We start from the raw sequence: 22695 nt of genomic DNA on the forward strand, positions 1-22695 counted from the left end.
CACAATCAGAAAACATAATCTAAGCAGCAGTATGCATCTACAAAACATATCTGAGTGTCTTTTAGGAGAAAGTGCTAGTGAGGTCTAACATGTCTCCATTCTTTGGTTTCTTCTGAGGAATGTCAGGGTTAAAGTAAATAACCAACCCCCCTTTTTTTATTTTACATCTCCTCTCTCTTCCCCCATCGTGTGTATATGGTGTTTTCCTAGTCTGCGTTTGCACAGATGTTGCCTGAGCCATTTGTTTATCTCAATGGGTTTAAAGCAAGAGAACTTCCAGATCCTGTATACTGTCTGTAGTGTGTAAACTACATATCATTTCTCAAGGGGTGTTGGGCTCAAAAAGTCATCACAGAGGAGTATATTTTCTTCCATATTGGCAAGAAGCAGAGCCGAACAATTGTTTCCATAAAGAGTCTGGTTTCACTGATTTGTTATCATAAACCCCTGCGGGACAGACTTGCATTCCCAATCAGCCTTCACAATGCCGTATAAAATTGGTTTTAAGTTCAATACCCAAAAATGTGTGCAGTAATTCAAGCCAGGAGTTCAGTGAAACAAACAATAGAGTATCCTCGGCCCGCAGCTCCTGAATGTGTCAGTTGTTGAGCACAATATGTCAAGTCAAGAGGCTTGCTGTTTGCCTCAACTGTCTTCTTCTGCTTCAATCACAGAGGAAGAGCATTTTAAAGTTGTTTGTATTGTTTGTTTCGCTCAGACATCAATCTCACTTGTGTAACCAACTGTCATTTGTAAGATATATACATAACACAGATTTGTCAGTTTTTGAAGCTTTAATATGTGTTTAATTATAAGTGGTATTAATTATAAGGGAAGTCTGACATGGGGTGTTGCTCAAAACAGAACCCTGCATACTGTAGCTGAGGAAAACATCTGTGTCTTTCCTAGTGTGGGAAATCTCAGCCAGCAAATCACTGCAGGAATGACATCAGTGACATCACCTGTGTGTGGTCTGGGCGTTTGAGTTTGTACTAAACATGGAGAATTTCTCAGTAATATCTGACAGCGCCACTTCTGCAAATCCAGCAATATGCATCATCTTACGGAAAACCTCTGGGGTGAATTCTCAGGAAGGATCCACAGTGCTTTCAGTAAGGGGGAGCACACTGAGGAGATGCGCATTAATCTTGGCCGAACACAGCTGTGTCTGACTTTCAGCTGGTTCTCAGTGGAGTTAATTGAAATGTGGGGTCACTAGGAGTTCAAATGTTAGAGTTTAACACTTTATGGTGCCATCCAAGCACTGGTATTACAACTGCAATTAATGGCAGACTACAGCGCCCATATAAACCATGGTCCAGATGCAGAGGAAACAAGAGAAAAAGTGCCTAAAAGATCATGTTTTACAGTCTATGTAGATAGTTCTCTAGTAAAGCACAATACTCCGATTTTAACTTTGGCCCAGTTTCTTTGTAACCAGAGAACTTGGGGGCAAGTTTTTGGGTTAAATCCAGAAATGTTTAACGTAGCAAGATTGGACACGTTATATTCTCATGAACTTCTGCTGTAACTTGAATGAAATTCAAGTGCTTGTCTTTCGATTGTCTGTCATGATGTGCATTTTAATGCGTGTAAACCTGGATCCAGGTGCAGATAAAATCTAATCAAGAATAGAAATCTCTCAGAGAGTACGCATCTCTGCCAAAGCTGTAGAGTGCTCATACACTTACTTTTTTTCTAATCTCAATTTATACTCTTTTACTTTAACCCTATTTTTTTTTAAGGAAACAGTTTATATTTTCTATTTAAAAATGCTGTCATCATAAAGAAACTGATGCCTAACATTTACTAAGACCACCAAACACAAAGGACGGCTGAGGTTGATGGGAGTGTCATTAGTTTTGTGAGTACTTGGATGTAAATAAATGAATTGAACACATTTAAAATGTATCAAAATGATGCTGTTAGATAGAAATAGTAAGTGTTTGTAATGTACATGTCTGCAAACCAAAGCGTTATTAATGTGTAATTAGGTTTAGATATAAAAAACCATCTGTTTAGGGTTGCTAAACCACCATATTGTAGCTTTAAATACCTGGTTTGGTCACTACCAATATGGCTTGAAATGTCCTGAATTCATCAAAAAATATCTTCTTTTGCTGCTCTCGAACAGTGGTCTGCTACTTGGCAGCCGTCTTCACTAGTTTTCTCACCATCCCTCCTCCTCCTGATGAAAAACTCAGCCATATAAATGTAATCTGAACTACATCATACATATGAAGCGTACGAATGTAACATAGCTGTGGTTTGCAGAAACTTACAATGCAGACAATTTATTCTGGGAACTGGGCTGGAAGTAAAGGGATTGTTGTTCGGTGCATGCAGAGGGGAACTTGAATGTTTGTGCCAAATTAAATGACAGTCCACTAGTTTTAAAGACACATCACTTGAAACTACAAATGCTGTCAGAGTATCACCAAATTTTACTGACTTCATCCTCTGGTAACCATGATTGTTTGCACTAAATTATGTGCCAATCCACCCAGTAGATGTTGACATATTTCTCAGGATTAGTGAAAACTTTGACCTGTTGGTTGTGCTAAGGAAAAGCCATCAGGATTATTTCAAATTTTATGACAACCAATATTCTCCGAGGCATTTACGTCTAGACCAAAGTGATGAACTAACCAAGAGGCAGACTGACAGACTAAGATTGCTGTCCTGACAGCAATTCTGATATTAGGACTAAAACTGTTCCCGTAATCAGGAGAAAATGGAATAAGAAATCATCCCTATCCATGTCCTCCCTGGCCCTGCATGTACACGCCTCCACGGTTCACATTGTTTTCCAACCACAGCTTAATTAACTGTAGCAGTCAGAGAAGTGCCGCGTCATATATTCCAGCAAGTCATGCCAAGCAATGTGTAAAAACTATCATTATCACAAAACGGGGGCTTTGCCATAACTCACAGAAATTTGTAGAAGTCTGAGATTGTGCAGTGTGCTCATGAGACTAAATGTAGAAGACCTGTGGCCTCAAATGTTATGTATTATAAGAATAATAACTCAATAATGTGGAGTGTTGACAGTATCCATGACCACAGTGACGTCACTGGGCTTTTTTAATCGGTCATTAATCAAAATTATAATGAAAAGTCACATTGTTGCACAGATGTAACAAAAAAAATACTGCAAACTGCAATGATTTAGCGCACCATTCAAGCCTTGCTCTTTATTCAGTGCCAAAGTATGTTTTTGATTTGTGTGATTAAAAAGAAAAAAAACCTTTAAAATGGCAGTTTTAAATGGGACTTCTTTAGGTTAAACGCAAGGTTATCAGCTGCAGGTTAACAGCTTACTTGTAAAAGGACAAAATTAAATGTTCTCATTTCCCTTTTCATGTTATCCTTCAAGGGCATATGTGTGTGGCGTAATCAGTCCACTCTGCAGGCTGGATTTTGCAGCAAAAAATAAATAAATAAATTCCATTCACATTTTATGACAGCCGTTTAAGAATGTTGCTCAAAAAAAGGTGAAGGTGGCAACTGCAGCAGCTGCTGAGCTCAACTAATTAACAAGCAAGGCTGAGTGGTTTTACATGACCGCTGACACGGTCTGACCATTGTAACATTTGCAGTTACTATCTGTAATGAAAGGACTGTAGCTCAGAAGGTCTCTAATGAAAAAAAAAAAAACGTTTTTGAGGGTCAGCAGTTTTTAATGCCAAATGGATTTGGTGACTGAAGGAACAAAAAACCCAAAAGCACCACACACATAACATTTTTTTTTTTATTGGAGTGTTTCCATGGACTATTTGCACAATTTAAGCTTAGCTCACAGAGTTAGTTTGCATTCATGACTCAAATAAGTTCACAGTATTAGTGCAAAAGTAGAAGAATAAGTACTCTAATTTTTATTTATACTATAACTTACTGGGAATGCCTAGATTCCCTTTGTATCACATTCTGACTTGAATTTTTGGCTTTTAAACACAATCGAAGAGCCTTCAGAGGACTTAGCACCAGCATCTTATACTATTGATCAGTTCAACCCAACAAGACATGCCAGATGATACAGGTAACCTTAATGGCATGGATTTAATTCAAATATACTTAAACAGAATAGTTTCTCAACAACTTAAGCCATGGACAGAAACTGCAAAAAAAACACCCATCTTAAGGACTTAATAATTATTTAGTCTTCAGATCAAGTTCTGAAAAATGCTGCTCATAAAGGGTAAGATAAATCCACTTATGGTAATTCTATAAACACGAGTCAATATATTATAAAACACTGTTGACACAAGAAAATTTAAGTCTACACAGGTAACACTATTCTTTAATACTTATTACAAAAATGCGTAATATCTGTTAGAAAATAACTTAAGATGGATTTTTTTTTACAGTTTTCTAGAACCCAAGATGACATGCAAGTCATTATCATGATGCTACAAAGGAGCTTCTGATGGCCTTAAAGGGATAGTTCAGATCTTTTGAATTGGGGTTCTTATCCATAGTAAGCGTATTACCTACAGTGGATGTCGGTAAGCGCATTGCCTGTTTGGAGAAGCGGGCTGGATTATCAGCACAGAAGCTAAATAATGTACTGCTGTGGAGGGGTCAGCTACGAAATGATTTGTTGCCCTCAGTTTAAGTGTATGCTATATTTAGTTTGTTTTTTACCACGTAACACTGCCAGATGGCAATATTCGACTGGAATGGAGGCTGTAATATCACTCCCAGACTCCCGCACATTCATTCATTTGTGGCAGCCCACCACAATCGAAACATCTGCTACCACAAATTGATTTTATATTTTAGAAGCTTAACCTGTCATTAGGAGTGCTATTGGAATATATCTATAGTGTTTTGTTATGCATTGCACTCTCGGAGCGCAGAGCATATTCTGGGCACAGACGGAGCAGTAGAACGCCAGGCACAGTGAAACTGAAACTTAATTGTGCTTGGTCTAAAAGGTTGCCTGTGAATGTGGATAAGGACCTCATGCAACCCCACTTCAAAAGATCCAAACCATCGTTAATGTTGATGTGGCATATATAATAGATAAAGTCTTTTCTACATTTTTTTTATACCTTCCCTAATCAGACTGATGGCCATACTTTGTTCAGTCATATTTGAATTTCACAGTAGAGCAGGGTGCACAGCAGTGTTAATTGCAGTTTGATGAAAATTGACGTTTTATTTAACTTTAACATATGGAGCTGGCACAAAATGTCAATGCAGCAGTGAGAGAAATCAATATGTAGTTGATATACCAGAAAATGTGCACGTGATATGGATATTTAGATAATTTAATGTTACAAAATCTCCTCCAAAATATTTCTCTCTTTATATTTATAGTATGAGGTGCAGGTGTGTAATTCCTGGAGCCAGCAGTAGCCAACACTATAATACAGTAGCATGCATTTTAACCTGAGTTTGTCCAAAAATAAATGTCATCAGACACTACTATTTCAATAAAAACCTATGGCATAAGCAGGTATTGAGTTTGTCTATTTGGGCCATGTTGGGTTATTCTTAAATGAAAAGCTAGCTCCCTCTTGTGGACAAGACTGGGATGGTACATCAAGCAACAACCCACCCGCGCCCAAATAAACAACCTTTTCAGAGTTGACTATGCATAATTATTATGGCGTTGAAAATTTACTTTTATCCTATGTTAGTTTATGTTTCCATTAAAACACACACAAGTACACTCATAGCACACATACACGCAAACAAAGCAGTGCACACATACACACACACATTACTCTTATGTTGACAAATTGTAACAGACTAAAATATAAATCCATAAATAAGGGCTTTGAATATTTGAACTACAAACTACAATTTTTATGAGTCTTTGAGTTCTCACATAATATATGCAGCTACAAGCATAGTGTTCTATATAAATAAATATCTTGTCTATTAATATGACCAAATTACACAAGTGCGACCCCCTTCTAAAGATCATGACAGCAATCTTTTTTTTATAAACTGTATAACAGCACCTGCCTGTGATAGTGTTATCATTTACTTGTATATGGATATTATCCTATAATGCAAGTTGTTTTCAGTAGGAACTAAAGGTTCTGGGCCTAGACGGGCTTTGCAGCCATAATGTAAACACAAATGAAGTTCCTCACAAAAACACTGCACTGTGCACTCACAGCCCAGAAACATGTTCAAACAACCAACCTGAGCAGCTAAGACTAAAACAAACCTTCTATTTCATTGTTCATGCAAAATTATAACATTTAGGTACCTCCTGGTACTTCCTTTAAACTATCTGTGTGAAGGTTGTTCTCGGTTAGGGCATTTGGGAGTGATCATAATGGCTTTGTGGCCTTTTCTTCCGGGAATGTTTATACGCTTACTTGGAGGTCCTGTTTGGCTCCTAGTTAGTTGTCTCAAAGAACATGAAATCCTGTAGAGAAGAACACCAAGAGGCAAATGTTAAAGGCAAAAAATGCATTACATTGACATAGACTGAGGGTAAAATACATCAGCTGAGGTGCAAATGTATTCACTGATATGTCATTGCTAAACCAGCTGTGAAAAAAGTCCTTAGATTTTAGCATTTTAGCAAATGTGGCTTCTCCAGAAAGTAGCTCTGAAAAGCTGTTTTGAATTTGTGGTGATCGGGGTGGTTTCAGGTCACAGTTCCCACAAAATGTAGGCTAAGTGGTGCATTAAGTGGTAGCTACATGAAGTTTCTAGCTACCAGTGAATTGGAAGACATCGTTCCCCATGAAAGCAGGGTCATATGAGGCTACTGCATCTGTAACAGCCACATTTTGGCACTCTTCTTTTGCACTGAGAGAATCCTAAAAGAGAAATATAACTTTACAAGTTCCTGTGTTACTTTTTTGACATGTTGATTTTAGAAAAGATTTGAATAACTGAAAGATGATCTTTTCATAAAGCTAGGCTGTCTATGTAGTAGAAAGACACAAATATACAGAGAAAAAGGGGCTACATCTTTTACTCAAGAGGTAGAAAACCTACAACCACCAGAATCCACAGCGTCACACTGGTCGAATAAACACTACCGCTGGCGGGTGACATAACGTGAACTCGTCTGTTTGTCTCGATGACCACCAGCTAGTAACAAATAATCTCATATTACAGCTGCAACATGTTTCTGAAAACATTTTAGGTGAAAAATAGGCAACGCAGTAACAGAATCTTGATTTATATTTAATTGGGCAACATTAGATTTACGGTTTGATCAGAGTTTGGTCTGAGTTTGGGCAGTTGTGAACAATAACAAAGCACATTTACTTAAGTGCTGTACTTAAGAAGTTCTTATTTGTAAATGTATTGCTTTCACTCTACTACATTTGAAAGACAAATATTGTAATTTTGTCTCCACTACATTATCATTACATCATATTTTTTTCACATTTGCTTTGAAGTCGGGGGACAGAAGTCCATAAACTGATCATGCAGTACCGTGTGTGGTTTGTTTGTCGAAGCGTATTTTCGTGCCTCTGTCTCGCACATGTGCTACTCAGATTGGGCAGCTCATTGTCATGCAGAGAGGAGAGGTCATCAGTAGGCGGTTGTATTTGGTAATGAGGTGCTTGTAATAGCTACAGCAGCAGATGGAGATAAAGATCACCATCAGATCACCCATGGCCATACTTCAAGTCCATGTTTGAAGTTTTTTAGATGAAAAATGATTGGTGTTGTTTGAAAAGTTTTCTCTGTTCATCGCGCACAAACTTGATTGCAGACTCATTGTGTTCTTTAAACTAATTGTGACAATACACAACAGTGTGTAGAGTTTTTTTTTTAATACTTTAAAATTAAGTATTCCAGTACTTCAGGTCAAGTTTTAATATGACTCAGCCACTCTCACATGTATTGCCGTCAGAATTGACCAGGAGTATCTATACTTTGACTCAAGTAATAGAGTTGTGTACTTTGTCCACCACTGAGTTAGAGAGAGAGAAAGAGGGAGAGAGGTAGGTTTTTCTCTTGATCCACTTTTTATACTCTTTGTGTCTGTGATGGTGGCATGGGTGGCGGGCAATATGAAAATGCAGAGGTGCAGCCTGTAGTTAGAGCCCGAAAACCAGCGGTGGAGTTTGACTGGGAGGGGAAGAGGTTTACCACAGTTCATTTACACATACTACCCAGATTATTATGATACAAAGCTAGTTGAAAATTGCCAAAGTATCCGTTAAAGGCACATAGAAATGATCATTACTTACAATGAGAAAACATGCACCGATCATGACAGCTTTCATTCTCACGTCCAGGTCCATGGGGAACTGGATGCCAAAGTTGTCTGAATCCGTGAACGCTTCCCGAAGAAGTCCTGTCCACTGCTTACTGACTTTTCCAATCTTGCTGACTTCATCCATCGTCAGAATCTGGAGCAGAAGTTAGAGAGAGGACACAATGTTGACATGTGTTGCATTCGGATGAAGATCAATCCCTAAAATTGTTTGGTTTTACTGGCAGCAGATCATGGAATGATTCATAATCCTATCCAATTTCAGCTCTTTGCCTGCTGCCACAGTTACTTGAATTTTCTATCCCAGTAATGACTTCAAAGAAGCGAGGGAGGAACCAGGATGGTAATATCATGCTTCAGTTACCCCTCCTCTGGGTTGGTAAAAGGTCTGTATCACTGACCCAAATCCCCTTCACAGCTCAATCTAATAAAAGCAGCTGAGCCGTGGAACAATGGCCACACTGTGCCACACAAGAGCATGCCCTGTGCGACGCCTTCATCCACTCTGATTGGAAACATATTTCCTGCTTCAGAGGCCGAGGAGGATCTCTTACAAAAAAATACCCAGAGGCCGAGAATGTTACCATGTTGTGTTTACACAAATTTAACTGATCTGTATTTAGATAAACTCACCTCAAAGTCAACATCTGGAAGGCAGCTCCACCCACAGAAGGGCCCGTGGATCTTTAGTACAGGCTCGGTGTGTTCGTCCGCGATTATGAATTTAGGCGAGAACGGGTGCCACTGTTGTGCAACGTACCCCACAGTGTTACCGGGGGGAGCTTGCACCTCCAGCTGAGTGAGGGATTGTGGGAGAACAGAGTGTGATTTGTAGTCATATCCTCGCAAGAAAAACTAGACGACACTGAATGTAAACAATAATGGATGTGGTGAACAAAAACCACCTCAACATTTTAATTTCACGGACAGAGCGTCAGCGTGTCTAAAGGTGGTGTCACTCACCTCTTGTAGACAACAAGGGAAGAAGCAAGACATGCACTTCAGCGGCCGGGTGACTGTGATGACCTCTTGTCCGAAATTGTCGAGGACATGGATGGTGAAGGGCCGCAAGGGGCCGCAACACTGTCGACTCAGACAGTCGTTCTCCTCGACGGCGTAGAACACATTCTGACCCATGCTGTTACGGACTTCATACTTGTTGTTGCTTTCAAAACCCACAAGAGCTGTGTGGACAAACAACATGTCATTACTATACAGACCCTGCAAAACCATCTGTACTTGAACTTGCAGCATCAATTATGCATTTTTTTCAAGACGTTTTTAACATACATTACCTTCAACAAGCTCTACTTTCTGTTTGATGAGTAGCTGATCCACCTAGAAAACCAGAAACACTGGGTTAAAATATATGTTTTTTTGCATAAGAATGAATCAGTTAGTTTATTAGTGTTCAATTAATCACCAACTAATTTAATAATTATTTAATCACTTTGATTTTTTCTTAGAAAAAAATTAATCAAAATTCTCTGATTCCAGCTTCTTAAATGTGAATATATTTTCTGCAGGGCGTAAGCATATGCAGTGGAGTCACTTCTGTTTTTAGTGGACCTTTATATTGTTTTGTTTTTTTCTGTGGACATTGTCATGTACTTCTCAAGCACCGCTGAACTGTGAAGTATTTTGCTCTGGCAGAGAAATTGTTTTCATGGTGCGGTTTCTGAGCTTTCAATCTGCAGACGTGAAGGCTGGTAGAGAACTCTATTCTTAAAATATTGTTTTTAAAGTAGACAATTTGACTTGGCATAATAGCAAAAATGCAGGTGTTTTTCATAACATAAACGATGGCACTATGTAAAAGCCTTGACAGTAGAGTAGCATGTACTATAGCAGGGCCCCTGAAACCGAAGCAGCCTTGTGGAACTGAGCCATCATGCAATTAATAATTTACATCTGTGCTTTTCCTGCTGTGACATGTTAACATGTGTTTTTGAAAAAGGCCTATCTTTTCTTAGCATGAATGCATTATAGCCTAGTGTCAGTAAGAAAACAAATGTTCGCTGCATGGGTCTTCAAAATCGGGCCTCCAGGCATAATATGGGGCAGCTTCAGACTTTATATTTTATGACATCATAAGTTTTAGACTTACTTTTCTCTGATTTCTGACTTTAAGAGAGTATCTTATGTTTATGTGTATTGATCTTTCCTGTCAGCCATGGGAATAACATATTGGAATTCTTAATTTAGATGGTGTTTCCCTTTTAGGTATGCTTTAAAACTAGTTAATTTGCATTGGTGAAATGTAACTAAGTACATTTACTCAATTACTTAAGTACACATTTAAGGTGCCTGTACTTTACTTGAGTCTTTTCTTTTCATGCCACTTTTTACTTCTACTTAGTGGTGACCAGGGCCTTCTCTGCTGGCCCTGTGAAAATCAAAATCATAATTTGTTTTTCATAATTAAACAGAAATGTGCCTGATATGTGTCTGCATGTAATTATTTGTTCAGTGTGCTACTTATCCACAAAACAAATATGTTTTTTTTCTCTTATGGGGCTGTGCTAGGATTTCCTGTGTCACTTCAATGCATCACAGCTCCTCAGACCAGCTCTTGTGGTAGTTTTAGCCTTTAGCTGGAGCCCAGACCTGCAAATTGATTACAACTTTGAGTGACAGTATTATCAACCAATCAGATTACGATATGTGTTGACAGTGTCGTCATCAGTTTTGAGCTTCACCTGGCGAGTTTTGACGTTAGCAAACGAGCTACGAAGTACTGAAGGGGAAACACGATGGCAGCTGCATTCACAAAGAAATAATAATAAAGAAATAATTACAAGAGGAAGACCTACACCTAAACTGGATGGATTTACTCAAGGTTTTGCGCGACATTTCACCCAAAGCAGCTATGAGCTATCAGTGGCTAACAGCTAGCACCGAGCGGAACAAGCTAATTTGCTGGCTATGTTTACTGGTTAACACCACTGGGGGGACTGGGATAGCTCTGGTTTTAGCAGCCTGGACAGCTTCACTTAGGCTGCTATTAAACAAAAACCCTCTGTAAACCGAGCTAATTACTTGGAATTACTACCTTTGCTATCAGACTGATGCTGCTTGTCACCACCGCCGTTGTTACTGGGACATCAGCTGTTGCTGAGGTGCGTAATGATGCGATCAAGAAAGAGACCAGCCGCACCAGTTACGAGACTTCAGCAATGCTGCCTGGCTGTCATATGTCCTCAGGTACGTCAGTGAAAAAAGATGTAAAAGAGATATTTTTAAAGTTCGAGCAACACTGATTGAAAATTGTATGGCATCTTTGAGAAGACAGTGGAGGCCGCACACAAACAGAGAGCTGCAAACAGCATCCTTGCACAAATTAAGAATCGTTTTGCAGATCACAAGAGGCTGCTGTTTGTTGCATTGCTTGTTTCGCAACTTTTAAGACAATTCAAGCAGACATGTCCCGAGTCAGAGCTCAGGAGCCTGAATGGCAGCTACTGAGCACAGTTTGACCTTCCCAGACTAGGAGCTGAACTCAAAGTGAAAACTTTCAGAGCCCAAGTGATGTGACATTTCTGAGGAGCACGGGGCTTGCAGACAGTATGTCACAACTTTATGCCCTCACGTGCTTTTTCGTGACAATCCCGGTGTCCGCAGCCTCGGTTGAGCGATCTTTCTGGGCTCTCAAACGCATCAAAACATATGAAAGGAATAAGACTGGACAAACACGACTGTTTGCTTCTGTCTCCATAGATGAGGAGCTGCTCATTCATCTAAAGCAGGAAGCACAACTGCACGAGGAGGTCATTGAACGTTTCATCAGATGTGACGGGTGAGTGCATTTTTTTTTTCAGATAAAGTTATTGTATTGTTGTGGTTTATACAACAGTGTGCATTGTTGGTTGCGTGTGATAAGTATTGTTGGGTACAGATTTAATTTTTCTTATTGAACTAAAGGCCGTGCAGTGATGATATTATGGTTGTATTTATTGTATGAAAAGTTTTTTCTGCCATGTTGTGTTGGTGTGCAATCTGGTTGCTTGGAGACATGTAGGATGACCTGATGGTGGTGCTGCAATCGCTGCTCACGGTGTTGCTGTTGTTAAAGATCAGTTTTTTGTGTTGGTGTTGATGCAGTGGTGCAAATAGCATTGCCATAAAGTGACAAATTAAGATTTTTGCATAAAAAGCATAAGAAAAGTGTCTAAAATATCATTACAAGTACAGCTGAAACAATTAGTCCATTCATCAAATTAACAATTGGCAGAATATTATTATAAATATTTCAGTCTAATTTAGTTTTTATGAGTTTATTTATTTATTTTTATTTTTTAAATTTTATGTAGGTTGGGTACTTTTACTCTTAATACTTTAAGTACATGTTCTCAATTATATTACTTTTACTTGAGTCATATTTTCAATGCTGGAGTTTTACTTGTATTCTTACAGTGTGGTATTAGTACTTTCATTTCAACAAAGGTCTGAATACTTGGGCTGTATTCTGTACTGGAGTGTTTGGTGATATTCTAGGCATGTTGTGATGATATAATAATATTATATTATGGGGGTGAAGGTAAACGATATTTTTTCATTTCTTCTTCCATCGATGGGCAAATAAACAGACTCTATGTTGGCAGCAGGGTACTAGATTAAATGACTCTGACACGTGAAAGGGAAAAAAAAAACCTTACCTGGGTCAGGTATTCTAATCCTGGTGGACATCCTGGTATTCCCGGGGTGGGCACAGAGTACATATTCATTTTGCTGGACTCGAGGGAGACCTGTTGATAAATGAAGTGATTAAAACTGAGATACAGCGCCATCTGCTGCTCATGTAGGTGACACATAAACAAAGGGACACGAGTGAGTCGTGGTTAATAACATTTATCTCTGTATGCCCGCTTTAATGCTAAAGTAACCGTGATCACAACTGGTCTTTATACTATGTTATCAATGGCTTCCTTAGTGTGTAAACAGTCAGCGAGGCAGCTGACGGACAGTGTGGGGGAGCTGCTGCTGCTGAGGGGCGACACGGTGGGCGACACATTTAATCCTGGTTGTATCTGGAAGTGACGCTTCTGACGGGAAGACACCACCATGAGAAATCCTCTTATTCCGTTTGTTTACACGTCATAAACAGGCCTAAAGCCAACGCACGCTGCGCCGCCCGTCCGATATGTAGGCCATCTCAGTGCAGATCTCTGTTAGTGATTATATTAAGACTGTGATGTTAACAGCCAGTGAATGTTCATCTGCTGGAGAGAGCGCACGCCGACGTCTGATCCGCCTACTTTTTTCATTCAGAGGAAACGGCGACATGTTAAAAAAGATCGTTTTTTTTCCGTCATCAGTTTACATGTCACATAAAACAGAAAGCTGTTTTTCCAAAATTAGGATTACTCACCGATATTTCACCTGCTACCCCAAAATAATAACAGGCCACTCCGGAACCAAGCCTCTGGAATAAACCTATGATCTCATTGGTCGACGTCACCCTACTTCCCATTTCCACGCGCCAATGACAAGGCAGGGATATAGAAAGAGAACCCAACAGAGCAGATCAGAATATACTAGAACACAATATAATAGAACATATCACATTGTCATTGAGTGCCAATTTCCATAATTTAACAGCCCGCAAAAGCCCATAAAATGTAAAGTGAATTGTATAGGTTAGTTTTGCAGCAATAAGTTATTATTTTTCTGGAATTTCTGATCACGCCAGAAGCTCAAAAAGGGTATTTTTGGGGGGGTAGGCTTCAGACATATTTATAGTGATGATAAAATAACAGATGTTATTTGTTGCCACCAATAAGTCACATGTGAAACAATAATTGTAATAACCCCAACAACTACATCATATACTGTATTTTATTTCAGATAACAGGGTCACTATTGTTGTTTTGTTATTGTGAATTAGTTTTGCATCTTTAAAAAGGCATATAATTAAATAAAAAATGCAGTCATTCTTCATTTTCTGCCAAAGAATCTGCTGTATTGCATGTAATCCACACTCAGTTCTTTACCTCTTTATATCTGCCGCACAGGTTGACCTTGTTGCACATGCACACTGTTGCTAAAATTACCCATATAAGTATTAACGGAGAAGTGGGAGACAACATAACTGGCATATGGTGATCATGGAGGATTCATGTTGACACACAAGTATATATGAAGCTGGCAGATCTTGTTGAACTCTTTTAAATCTTAGTCTTTCAGTTGTTTTGTATTGATCAATCCGATAAGCCACAGTTTTATTGTAGGTCATATGATACTTTGCTGTGTTTATAGATGTTATTTGATTTAGAGAATGCTAAGCAGAAGGAAAATATGGTGATGGAGTAAAAACTTGTAAACATGAATAAATTCCACATTTGCTTATAAGAATATGTTGGACCGGGCCCCTAAGGTATTTGTCGCCAGAGCGATGTAACAATGAACATTGCCGTTCATTTTAGATCATGGTAGTGGGGGTAGTAGTGTTTGCTGAACATGTTGTTGTTTTTGTTATTGTGTGTCTTTGGTGAATGCAAACTAACCCTTTACATAGCTTGCCACTGTAGGAAACGCTTGTCTGCAGAGTAATTAGCAAGCTCTGAATGTGTATATGTGTGCTACAGTGCACCAGCATAAATGTAGGTCATAAGCTTATTATAGTTAAATGCAAGTGCAATGCAAATGTTCTGAGAATATTGTGTTTTTAACTCTTTATGTCCTTGTATAGATCCTAATAATCACAATTTGAGACTATGCGTATACTGGGCAGAATATGACACTGACAACAGCTGATAAAAATCATAAAAAAAACATTTGTATAATGATGACAACATATGTGTCATACGTGTATGACACATGTAATACAACACATGAAGACTGAATCCATGCTGCTCTTCAAGAATAGCATTGGTCGTCTGTTAAAGTTGTATTTATACTATCAAATGTCAGGCAGTGATTGTGTTACATCTACTGTATTCTAGCAAATTGCACGTTATGAGAGACATTATACTTTTGCTGCCCCAACAATGCAGTGGGAGAATAATTGTTGACAGCTGCGACCACAGAACTGTACTCCATGTCACTCAGCTGCACACACAAGCAATGGAGACATGCAAGTTAAAAGTCAGCTGCGGGCTCACTATTCTAATCTGACAAGTTCAATGTTAAGTGTGATATTGTTAAAGAAAAATCTAATTTAAATAAACACTGAGCTTCCACAGTAACATTTTAACCCCTTTTTTTTTTTTTTTTACATTTTTCATGGAAGTAGCTGGAATTTTTTAATGTGAAAAACAAGGTGTAATATTATTTAAAATTATATTTTTGAATCTTCTGCTGCGATGCATCACGTATATCTGAAAAACATTGGTTTATAACGGTTCAAATAAATCATGCTGTTACAAACTTTAAGGCAGTAACATAACTACATGTTAAAGAGAAGGCACTCAAGCAATGTGCACTTGAAATTCATGTGATGGGTTATTATATTTTGTATCCACTGGAGAGCAGTGTTGAGCTAATGATGCTCGGCTTCATGGCCATTACTAAGACTAATGCAGAAATTGCCTTTTCATTGTTAAACAAAATAGTCCCAAATAGACACACACTAACATACACGCACACACAGTTCACACACACAAATACACTTACTTCCCAGTTACAAATGACATGACGTTGTTGGGCCGAGTATCCTTATTTGCGAATACAAATTACCTGATTTCCTCAAGCACTACTGATTTCTCCAAGAAACACTAATGAGAACAAATGATGACTCGCACGCAGATCTGCTGACACTTCAGGAACAGACAACCAAAAACATGTTTTAATTGATTCGAGTTAGTGTAATTGCTTACAGTGACCTGACATAACCTAGAAAACACTACGCATATAATAGGTAGTGGGTTTTCTGCCCTACAACAAATGTATGCATTTTTTATAAAAGCTATACATTTTTTGTTTTTTTCAGTATATATTTAAATGAGCCTCAAACATAACATGTAAAATAAAGCTAAACTGTCGGTAGCACCAAGGGCCCTTTTTATCACCCCAACTGTCCAACCACAACCCCAAAACTTATGTTCTTCATCAGTGAGATCAAAACAAAGTAATGCAATGACTTTGAAATGGTGGCGTTGTGTGCTCCCATCTGAATAAACACACCGGACAGTCAGGGGTCTTTGAAAGCCAGTCAGATTGTCTTTCTGACTCAGAGAGCCCAGTTACTCCCACCAGGGGTTTGTGTGTGTGCGTGCGTGTGTGCGTGTGTGTGTGTGTGTGTGTGTGTGTGTGTGTGTGTGTGTGTGTGTGTGTGTGTGTGTGTGTGTGTGTGTGTGTGTGTGTATACCAATTGTAGGTTGTGCTCTCTACATTCCTACCTGTTTTACAATTTTTCTGTGTGTTTGTGTGTTTTTTTTTTTAGTTTTTTTTGCGTTAAGGTGGTGCTCTTTACCCGCATGGGTAATCTTTCGTGCACTCCTAACGAGGTTGTCATATTGGGCGCATAATGAGGAGCCTAAAGATGAATGTAAAAATGCCTCCATTACACCGCTTTCATCCTCTTGTTCATTAGGTTAGCATAAGGTTACAATACATTACACCGGTCCCAATGTTCCACACACAAAATTGCACGTGTCACCGAGGGCTTGTGTGTTAGTTTGCCATGATAGTATTCACTCATGTGCACACAAACACGCACACTGTGTTGCTATACCTGCCATGAGTTAACCGTTAGATGAACCTCGACATAACGCTTATTCTCAGCTTAAATTTGATTTTTTTTCAAGGGGATGTTTTGACAGTAGTTTTGATAAATGTCCCCATCATTTCTTTTCTGACACATTATGTTCGTAATTCACACCCACACACACAAAAAAAATGCAAATCTCTTGTGCATGTTTTCATCTTCTGTGGATGTCCAAATTTGCCACATTCGCCGCTTTTGTTATTCCGTCTCTGTCTCTTCACCTCTGCCCATCCCTCACCTCCCTCCCCTCGTTTCATTTCTCCCATTTCTGCACCCCTGTCAAGTGCTTTGTTTGCTGTGACTTTCCATGCGGTTATCTGAGCGCAGACAGTATGCCTCACCCTGGCACAGGACCTCAGTTTCCACGGCAACTTTATAATTGTTTTGGATGCGTTCCAAACGCCACTGGATACCGAGGCATTATTGATGTCAAAAGAAACATGTATGAAATGAGGAGATGTGGAGGCGTCCATATGGTTCTGTACACAGCCTCATGCAAAGCCATTTAACCGTTTTTCAATGGGAGTTTTGTGATACCGCTGAATAGATCCCACATGTGTCGCATGATATTTCATAATTTTGATCTTTCTGTTTCACAAAGGGATAATGGCAAGCATCACAAGCCACTGAACTGTGCAATATTTCCCCTATTCATGTCATTAAGTCATTGTCACAGTATGCACTGCTGGGTTGAGTATGGCGACCTTGCTGAATACAATATGTCCATCATGACAAAAAAAATAAAATAAATTGAATGGTGAAAATGAGAATGAGGTCCATGTGAACACATGAGGGGAAATAGAAGGCACCAAAAGCTTTCTCCAGTTGCCGTAAAGTGCGTCGCTGCCGGCCTCATTCACTTCAAGTAGTCTTTGTTTTGACAGGAGAGGCGGCATGAGTTATCCCAGTGCTTGTCACCATAACCATATTGTGACCCCCTCCTCCCCCTTTATCCCCCACCAAGTCCCTCACACACACACACACACATACACACATATGCACAGCCTCGCAGCACCTCTGCGCCATGAGCTGTGGCCACATTAACCACTACGCCGCAACACTCATTAAAATAACATATAGTGTCAACAGCAGTGTGGCCCCAAGTGGATAAACCCAAAATGCTCCGTCTTAACTTAATCCACAGACTTGTCTCCACATCAGAGAATTGCCCTCCGAGCAGCAGGTTCGCTCCTTACTTTTGCTCATGAAACTTTGCCTCTTTTGGCTCTGTTTTATCACAGAATGTGTGATATATATATAAAAGAAGAACTGAAATGAGGTCCTGACTGATCTTTTTCTCTGATCTCAAAGCCTTCCCTCCCTCTGCTTAATTTATGACCTGTGAGGAGGAACCCAGGGAGTGAGAAGTGAGTGAGACTGGTGTGAAAGCCCTGAATAGAGCAGGGGCAACAGGCCCTCCAAATAACACAAAAGAGGCACCACAGCTGTTTGGAGGCAACACAAGCCTTCGCGAGGAACTGTCTTCTGCACCGGGCTCCCAGACTGGCGCTCATGCTGACTTTGTAAGCCGAGTTGTTATATGAATACTGTAACACAATCGTCACATTAAATTAGTGAGTGAAAAACCTTCCAAGAAATGTGAAAAAAAAGTTAAAAAGACGACAACTAATATTACCAAAACAAGTCGGCCTATTTTGCTTGAATGAGAAACTGTAATTTTTTGTCACTGATATTTATTATTGGCCGTTAAGGTGGCTAAAAAGAGGATGCTCACACTGTGACATTTGCCTTTGAATTATTTGATCTTTCCATGATGCTAGCAAGCAAACATGAAGAGAGAAAGATGTAAATGAGGTGGAGGGGAGAGATCAAACCTGCTCTATTCCATAGTGAGAGCCAAGAGGAGGGAAAGAAAAACAGCACAACAGCCGATCACCTTTACAGAGGGCTGGATCATTCGAGGACCCCGCTGAGCCGCAGGAAAGTGTCACCAGGCCTTCGTGAGCTCGCTGTCAAGTGCCGGTTACTGACTGTCAACTGCAGCTAAAAATGATTTCAGAATCCGGGGTTAGAAGTTCAGCGCGCTGTTTTCTTCCCCCAGACTGAGGGGAAAACGCTGTCACCATTGCCGGGCCTGTAATAATTTATTCCCCCCTGTACAAAACTCTGTTGGCTCCCCGTTCCTGCGTCTGCTTCTTAGTTTTGCACTCACGCCCATTAGCTAGCCACATGCAGGACACGTGTGAACTCTCAGGATGATGGCGGATTCTCTGTATAACTTAATTGCAGCTAATTTTTATCGCCATGACCGTGTTGGAAGAGGCACTATTGTAAAACTGCTCACTGTTGAGCATCTTTGTTTGTAGTTGCATGTGTTGTCAGCATGATTGAGCATGGAAATCGTCCATGCAACCTTAAAATCATTTTCAGCCTTCTAGATGCACAAACTTGATACCCGATCATCAGAATAGAATTATGAAATGACTTAAATATACAGATGATACTTGAAATATGTGCTCCTTTTGAACTTGGCAGTGGTGGATGAAGTATCCGAAAGCCATACTTGAGTGAAAGTACAGATCCAGAAAACAACTTTGGTAAAATTTAAAGTCACCTATTAGAGTATTACTTGAGGAAAAGTCTCAAATATCCAATATTAACTGTACTTAAGTATCAAACATTATTTTATAACATAAAATATACTAAAGTATTGATAGTAAAGGTACAAGTACATGCTGTTCATAAAAAGTGGTCTAAATTTTGAGACTCATGAAGTTTATTTGTTTTTAACACATTCCACCTCAAAAATGAAGCTTACATTACACTTGAAGAAAAACTTTTTTTTTTCCACCTCAAGGATTTAAAGAACAAAATCTAGTTTTCCTCTCCATCCCATTTCTTCATTCGTCCCTTCCACCCCCCCCCCCCCTTTTCCTTCCCTATTTTGTAGGGGAAATGCAGCTGAGTAAAAGTAAATATTTTATTTTGTGGAATAAAAGCGAAAGCTGCGAGATATATGAAAACTCAGGTAACGTACAGATACTCCCCAAAAAATACTCAAGTACTGTAAGGAAGCATTATTACTTTGTTACATGGCACCACTGGAACTTGAATGCAAAAGAGCGTTGTCTGCTCTCTTTTTCCATCGCTCTGTCTTTCCCATCCATCCATAGAGAGAGTATCCGGAGCCATCTGCAGACCACGATCCATCCCCAAACACTGGGATCACAAAGGTGTTATTTTTCAAAGCTGGCCCTGTCCACCTCCTGCCGAGGGTTTGCGGCTGCGGTTCAAGGGAAGGTGGGAAACTTCTGAGGCCCTGTTCCCCTTGTACCCCCCTCCCTGTCGCCTGCCTCCTCAGGGGCAGCCCTTTGAGGGTGTCATAACTGCGGCCTGTATAACATGGGTTACTGCTGACGGCGGTTGGTCACAGTTGATGAAGCCTTTAAAGAAGCCTCCCCTCTCATGGTTTCTGTTAAAATTCTGGAGAGCAGGAGCGAGGCCTGGCTCCCAGACAATTACAGACGTAGTAATGGGAGGACTCTGGAGTAGGCCCTGCATTTTGTCTTGTGATGGGTAGAGGGTGCTCCAAGTCCATTTTTGAGGAGAATGTTGTGTGTTGCAACCCTACACTACCGCCTTCTCTCACCCCCTCAAAAAAAATGAAATCACCCTCTCCATTTTAGTTTTGTGCCTCTATGCTTGCAAGTTGTCTACACAAAATGAGTCCTCCATGTTTTGTGCTGCATGGCGGTCTCTGTTTCACAAAACTAAAGGAGGGGGGGGTCCATGCAGACTATGAAATATGCTGTAAATGGACAAAGCTGCAGAACATGCAGCTGTTGTGGTGCCATCCTGTTGTCTTGCGGGGTTGGGGGAGGGTGTACGCAAGGTAAAATGGGACAGAAAGCCATGACAGTCTGGTGGTAATAGCATGAGAGCATTCGCAGCACCTGGTACTCACCTCTTTCTCTGGAGAGTCCCTGCGGACACGGTGTCCCGCTGGCACACCGTAAAACTTGATTGTGTAAAACACCATCACGCTGAGACTGATAAAAGGAAAAATAAGAGGTGTTTTTATTTTCAAATTTCGGTTGGACCAGCAAAGGAGGAAATAAAATTGTTGTTTAAATAATATTTTATATTGTATTTATTTTCAAAGGCCTTGTAGATTTATGACAAATGTTTGTTGAAGTGCAGAAACTTCATTTAATTAATTGTAGTGTTCTCCTTTTTCTTAAAAAAACAACAACTTAGTTGCACTGCCACATGCTCTTATATTATAGACAAAGATTTGTTCATGACATATGGTTTCTAAAATGTTAGGGTTATGGAAAGTTATAGATATTTAGCATATAAAAATTAATTTAGATTTTATTTTTTTACTTTCCACCCATTCACTTTTTCCCTCCTAAATCTGTATGTTCTACTTACTGAGAGTAACTACATATTTAGTTTTAGATTTAAATTATGTGTAACGTATTAATAAATCAAAAAGTGATTTTATTTTGACAGAAAAATGTTTCATACCAAGTAGCGCAGATGCATGGACGTGTTCTAATTAGTAACATTTGACGTGTGTTCTGCAGATTGTGTCTGCAAATGTAGTGCTATTTAAAAATAAAATAAAAAGAGATGGAGTAAGTGTTTTTTTATTTCCAATATTTGTAAATTTATAATATATCTAAAATATTTTGCCATTTCTATTTTTTAGGGTGTCACTTTTTTTTCTAATTTTACTACAATTGATTTTCATTCTTGCATTCTTGGGATTTGGTATTAAATTTAAATGCAAATAACTGAAAAAGATGCCTGTGAAGATAAATATTCTGAGGGTAGTGCGCCTGTATTGAATGTTAAATGAGAAACAACTGCACACGTACAGTGAGTGTGCTGTTTCTCCACGTGTGCGTGTCGAACTTGGCTTGACCAGACAGATAACCGCGCGGCGGCCACCGTGCCCTGTGTGAGTCGGCGTCGGTGCAAAGTGCAAAGGCCAGTGCGGTTCAGGACTTCTCCTCAGGCCGGTGCTACGTGAGCTGCAGCATGTGGACGACGTGCTTGGACCTGAGGAGCCTCAGCGCCGCACAATGCTCCTCTGTTCTTCATGCTGTACTTCTATCTCGCTCTCTCTTTGTCTCTCTCTTTCTGCACACACACACACACACACACACACACTCATACAAGCACACTGAAGAGTTCTCTCCACACAGTTGGAAAGACAGGGGTCAGTGACTGGATGCTCCCAGCTGAGTACTTCAGTGCAGCCCTTGTCTCAAACACACACACACACACACACACACACACACACACACACACACACACACTGTGTCAATGTCTTTTTCCATGCTGGCACTCTGCACAAAGCTCTGGCAGTGTTGTAGTCTGCATTTCTCTCTGAAACTTGAGCTGAATGTTTTTCTCATTCATTATATAATCAGTAAAAATTGTTTCACTAAAGCATCGGAGGCAATGCTGACTGTTGCTTAGAACAACAATCTTGACATTAAAATGTTTTTATAGTATCTTTAAACACTTTCTCATCTAACCCAAAACCTTTTGTGTTTTCTATTTGTGGCTTGATTTTATTGTAATTATGTTTACTAAGCCTATACCGAGGACTTATTAGTCACAGAAAAATATAACAGATAATGTTCTTAATTAAAGTCAAAGTGCCAAGTGATTAAGTCATTATTTAAGAGATTCTCTAATTCCTCTGTCGTCATTGCTCTTATACAGGTGCTGCGGGATATTCGGTGTCTTAACTGGCGCACAACTGAGATCTAGCTGCTTTCAAACCCCAGAGCAAAGCAACATTCAGCCT

At 39.6% G+C, this 22695-nt stretch overlaps 1 protein-coding gene across 1 annotated transcript; it reads right to left on the reverse strand.

The window, feature by feature from the left end:
- Nucleotides 1-3902: 3902 nt before the first annotated feature.
- On the reverse strand, nt 3903-13602 carry si:ch73-206p6.1 (phospholipid scramblase 1). Its single transcript, XM_042510153.1, has 7 exons — nt 13575-13602; nt 12862-12951; nt 9502-9544; nt 9170-9390; nt 8840-9001; nt 8181-8342; nt 3903-6388 (listed from the first exon to the last, which is right to left on the reverse strand). The coding sequence occupies exons 2-7, from the start codon at nt 12928-12930 to the stop codon at nt 6359-6361; spliced, it is 687 nt and encodes a 228-aa protein (XP_042366087.1). The 5' UTR covers nt 12931-12951; nt 13575-13602; the 3' UTR covers nt 3903-6358.
- Between the last annotated feature and the right edge of the window lie 9093 nt (nt 13603-22695).

Source organism: Plectropomus leopardus, chromosome 21, assembly GCF_008729295.1.
Source record: "Plectropomus leopardus isolate mb chromosome 21, YSFRI_Pleo_2.0, whole genome shotgun sequence".
In the NCBI taxonomy this organism is placed as follows: Eukaryota; Metazoa; Chordata; class Actinopteri; order Perciformes; family Serranidae; genus Plectropomus; species Plectropomus leopardus.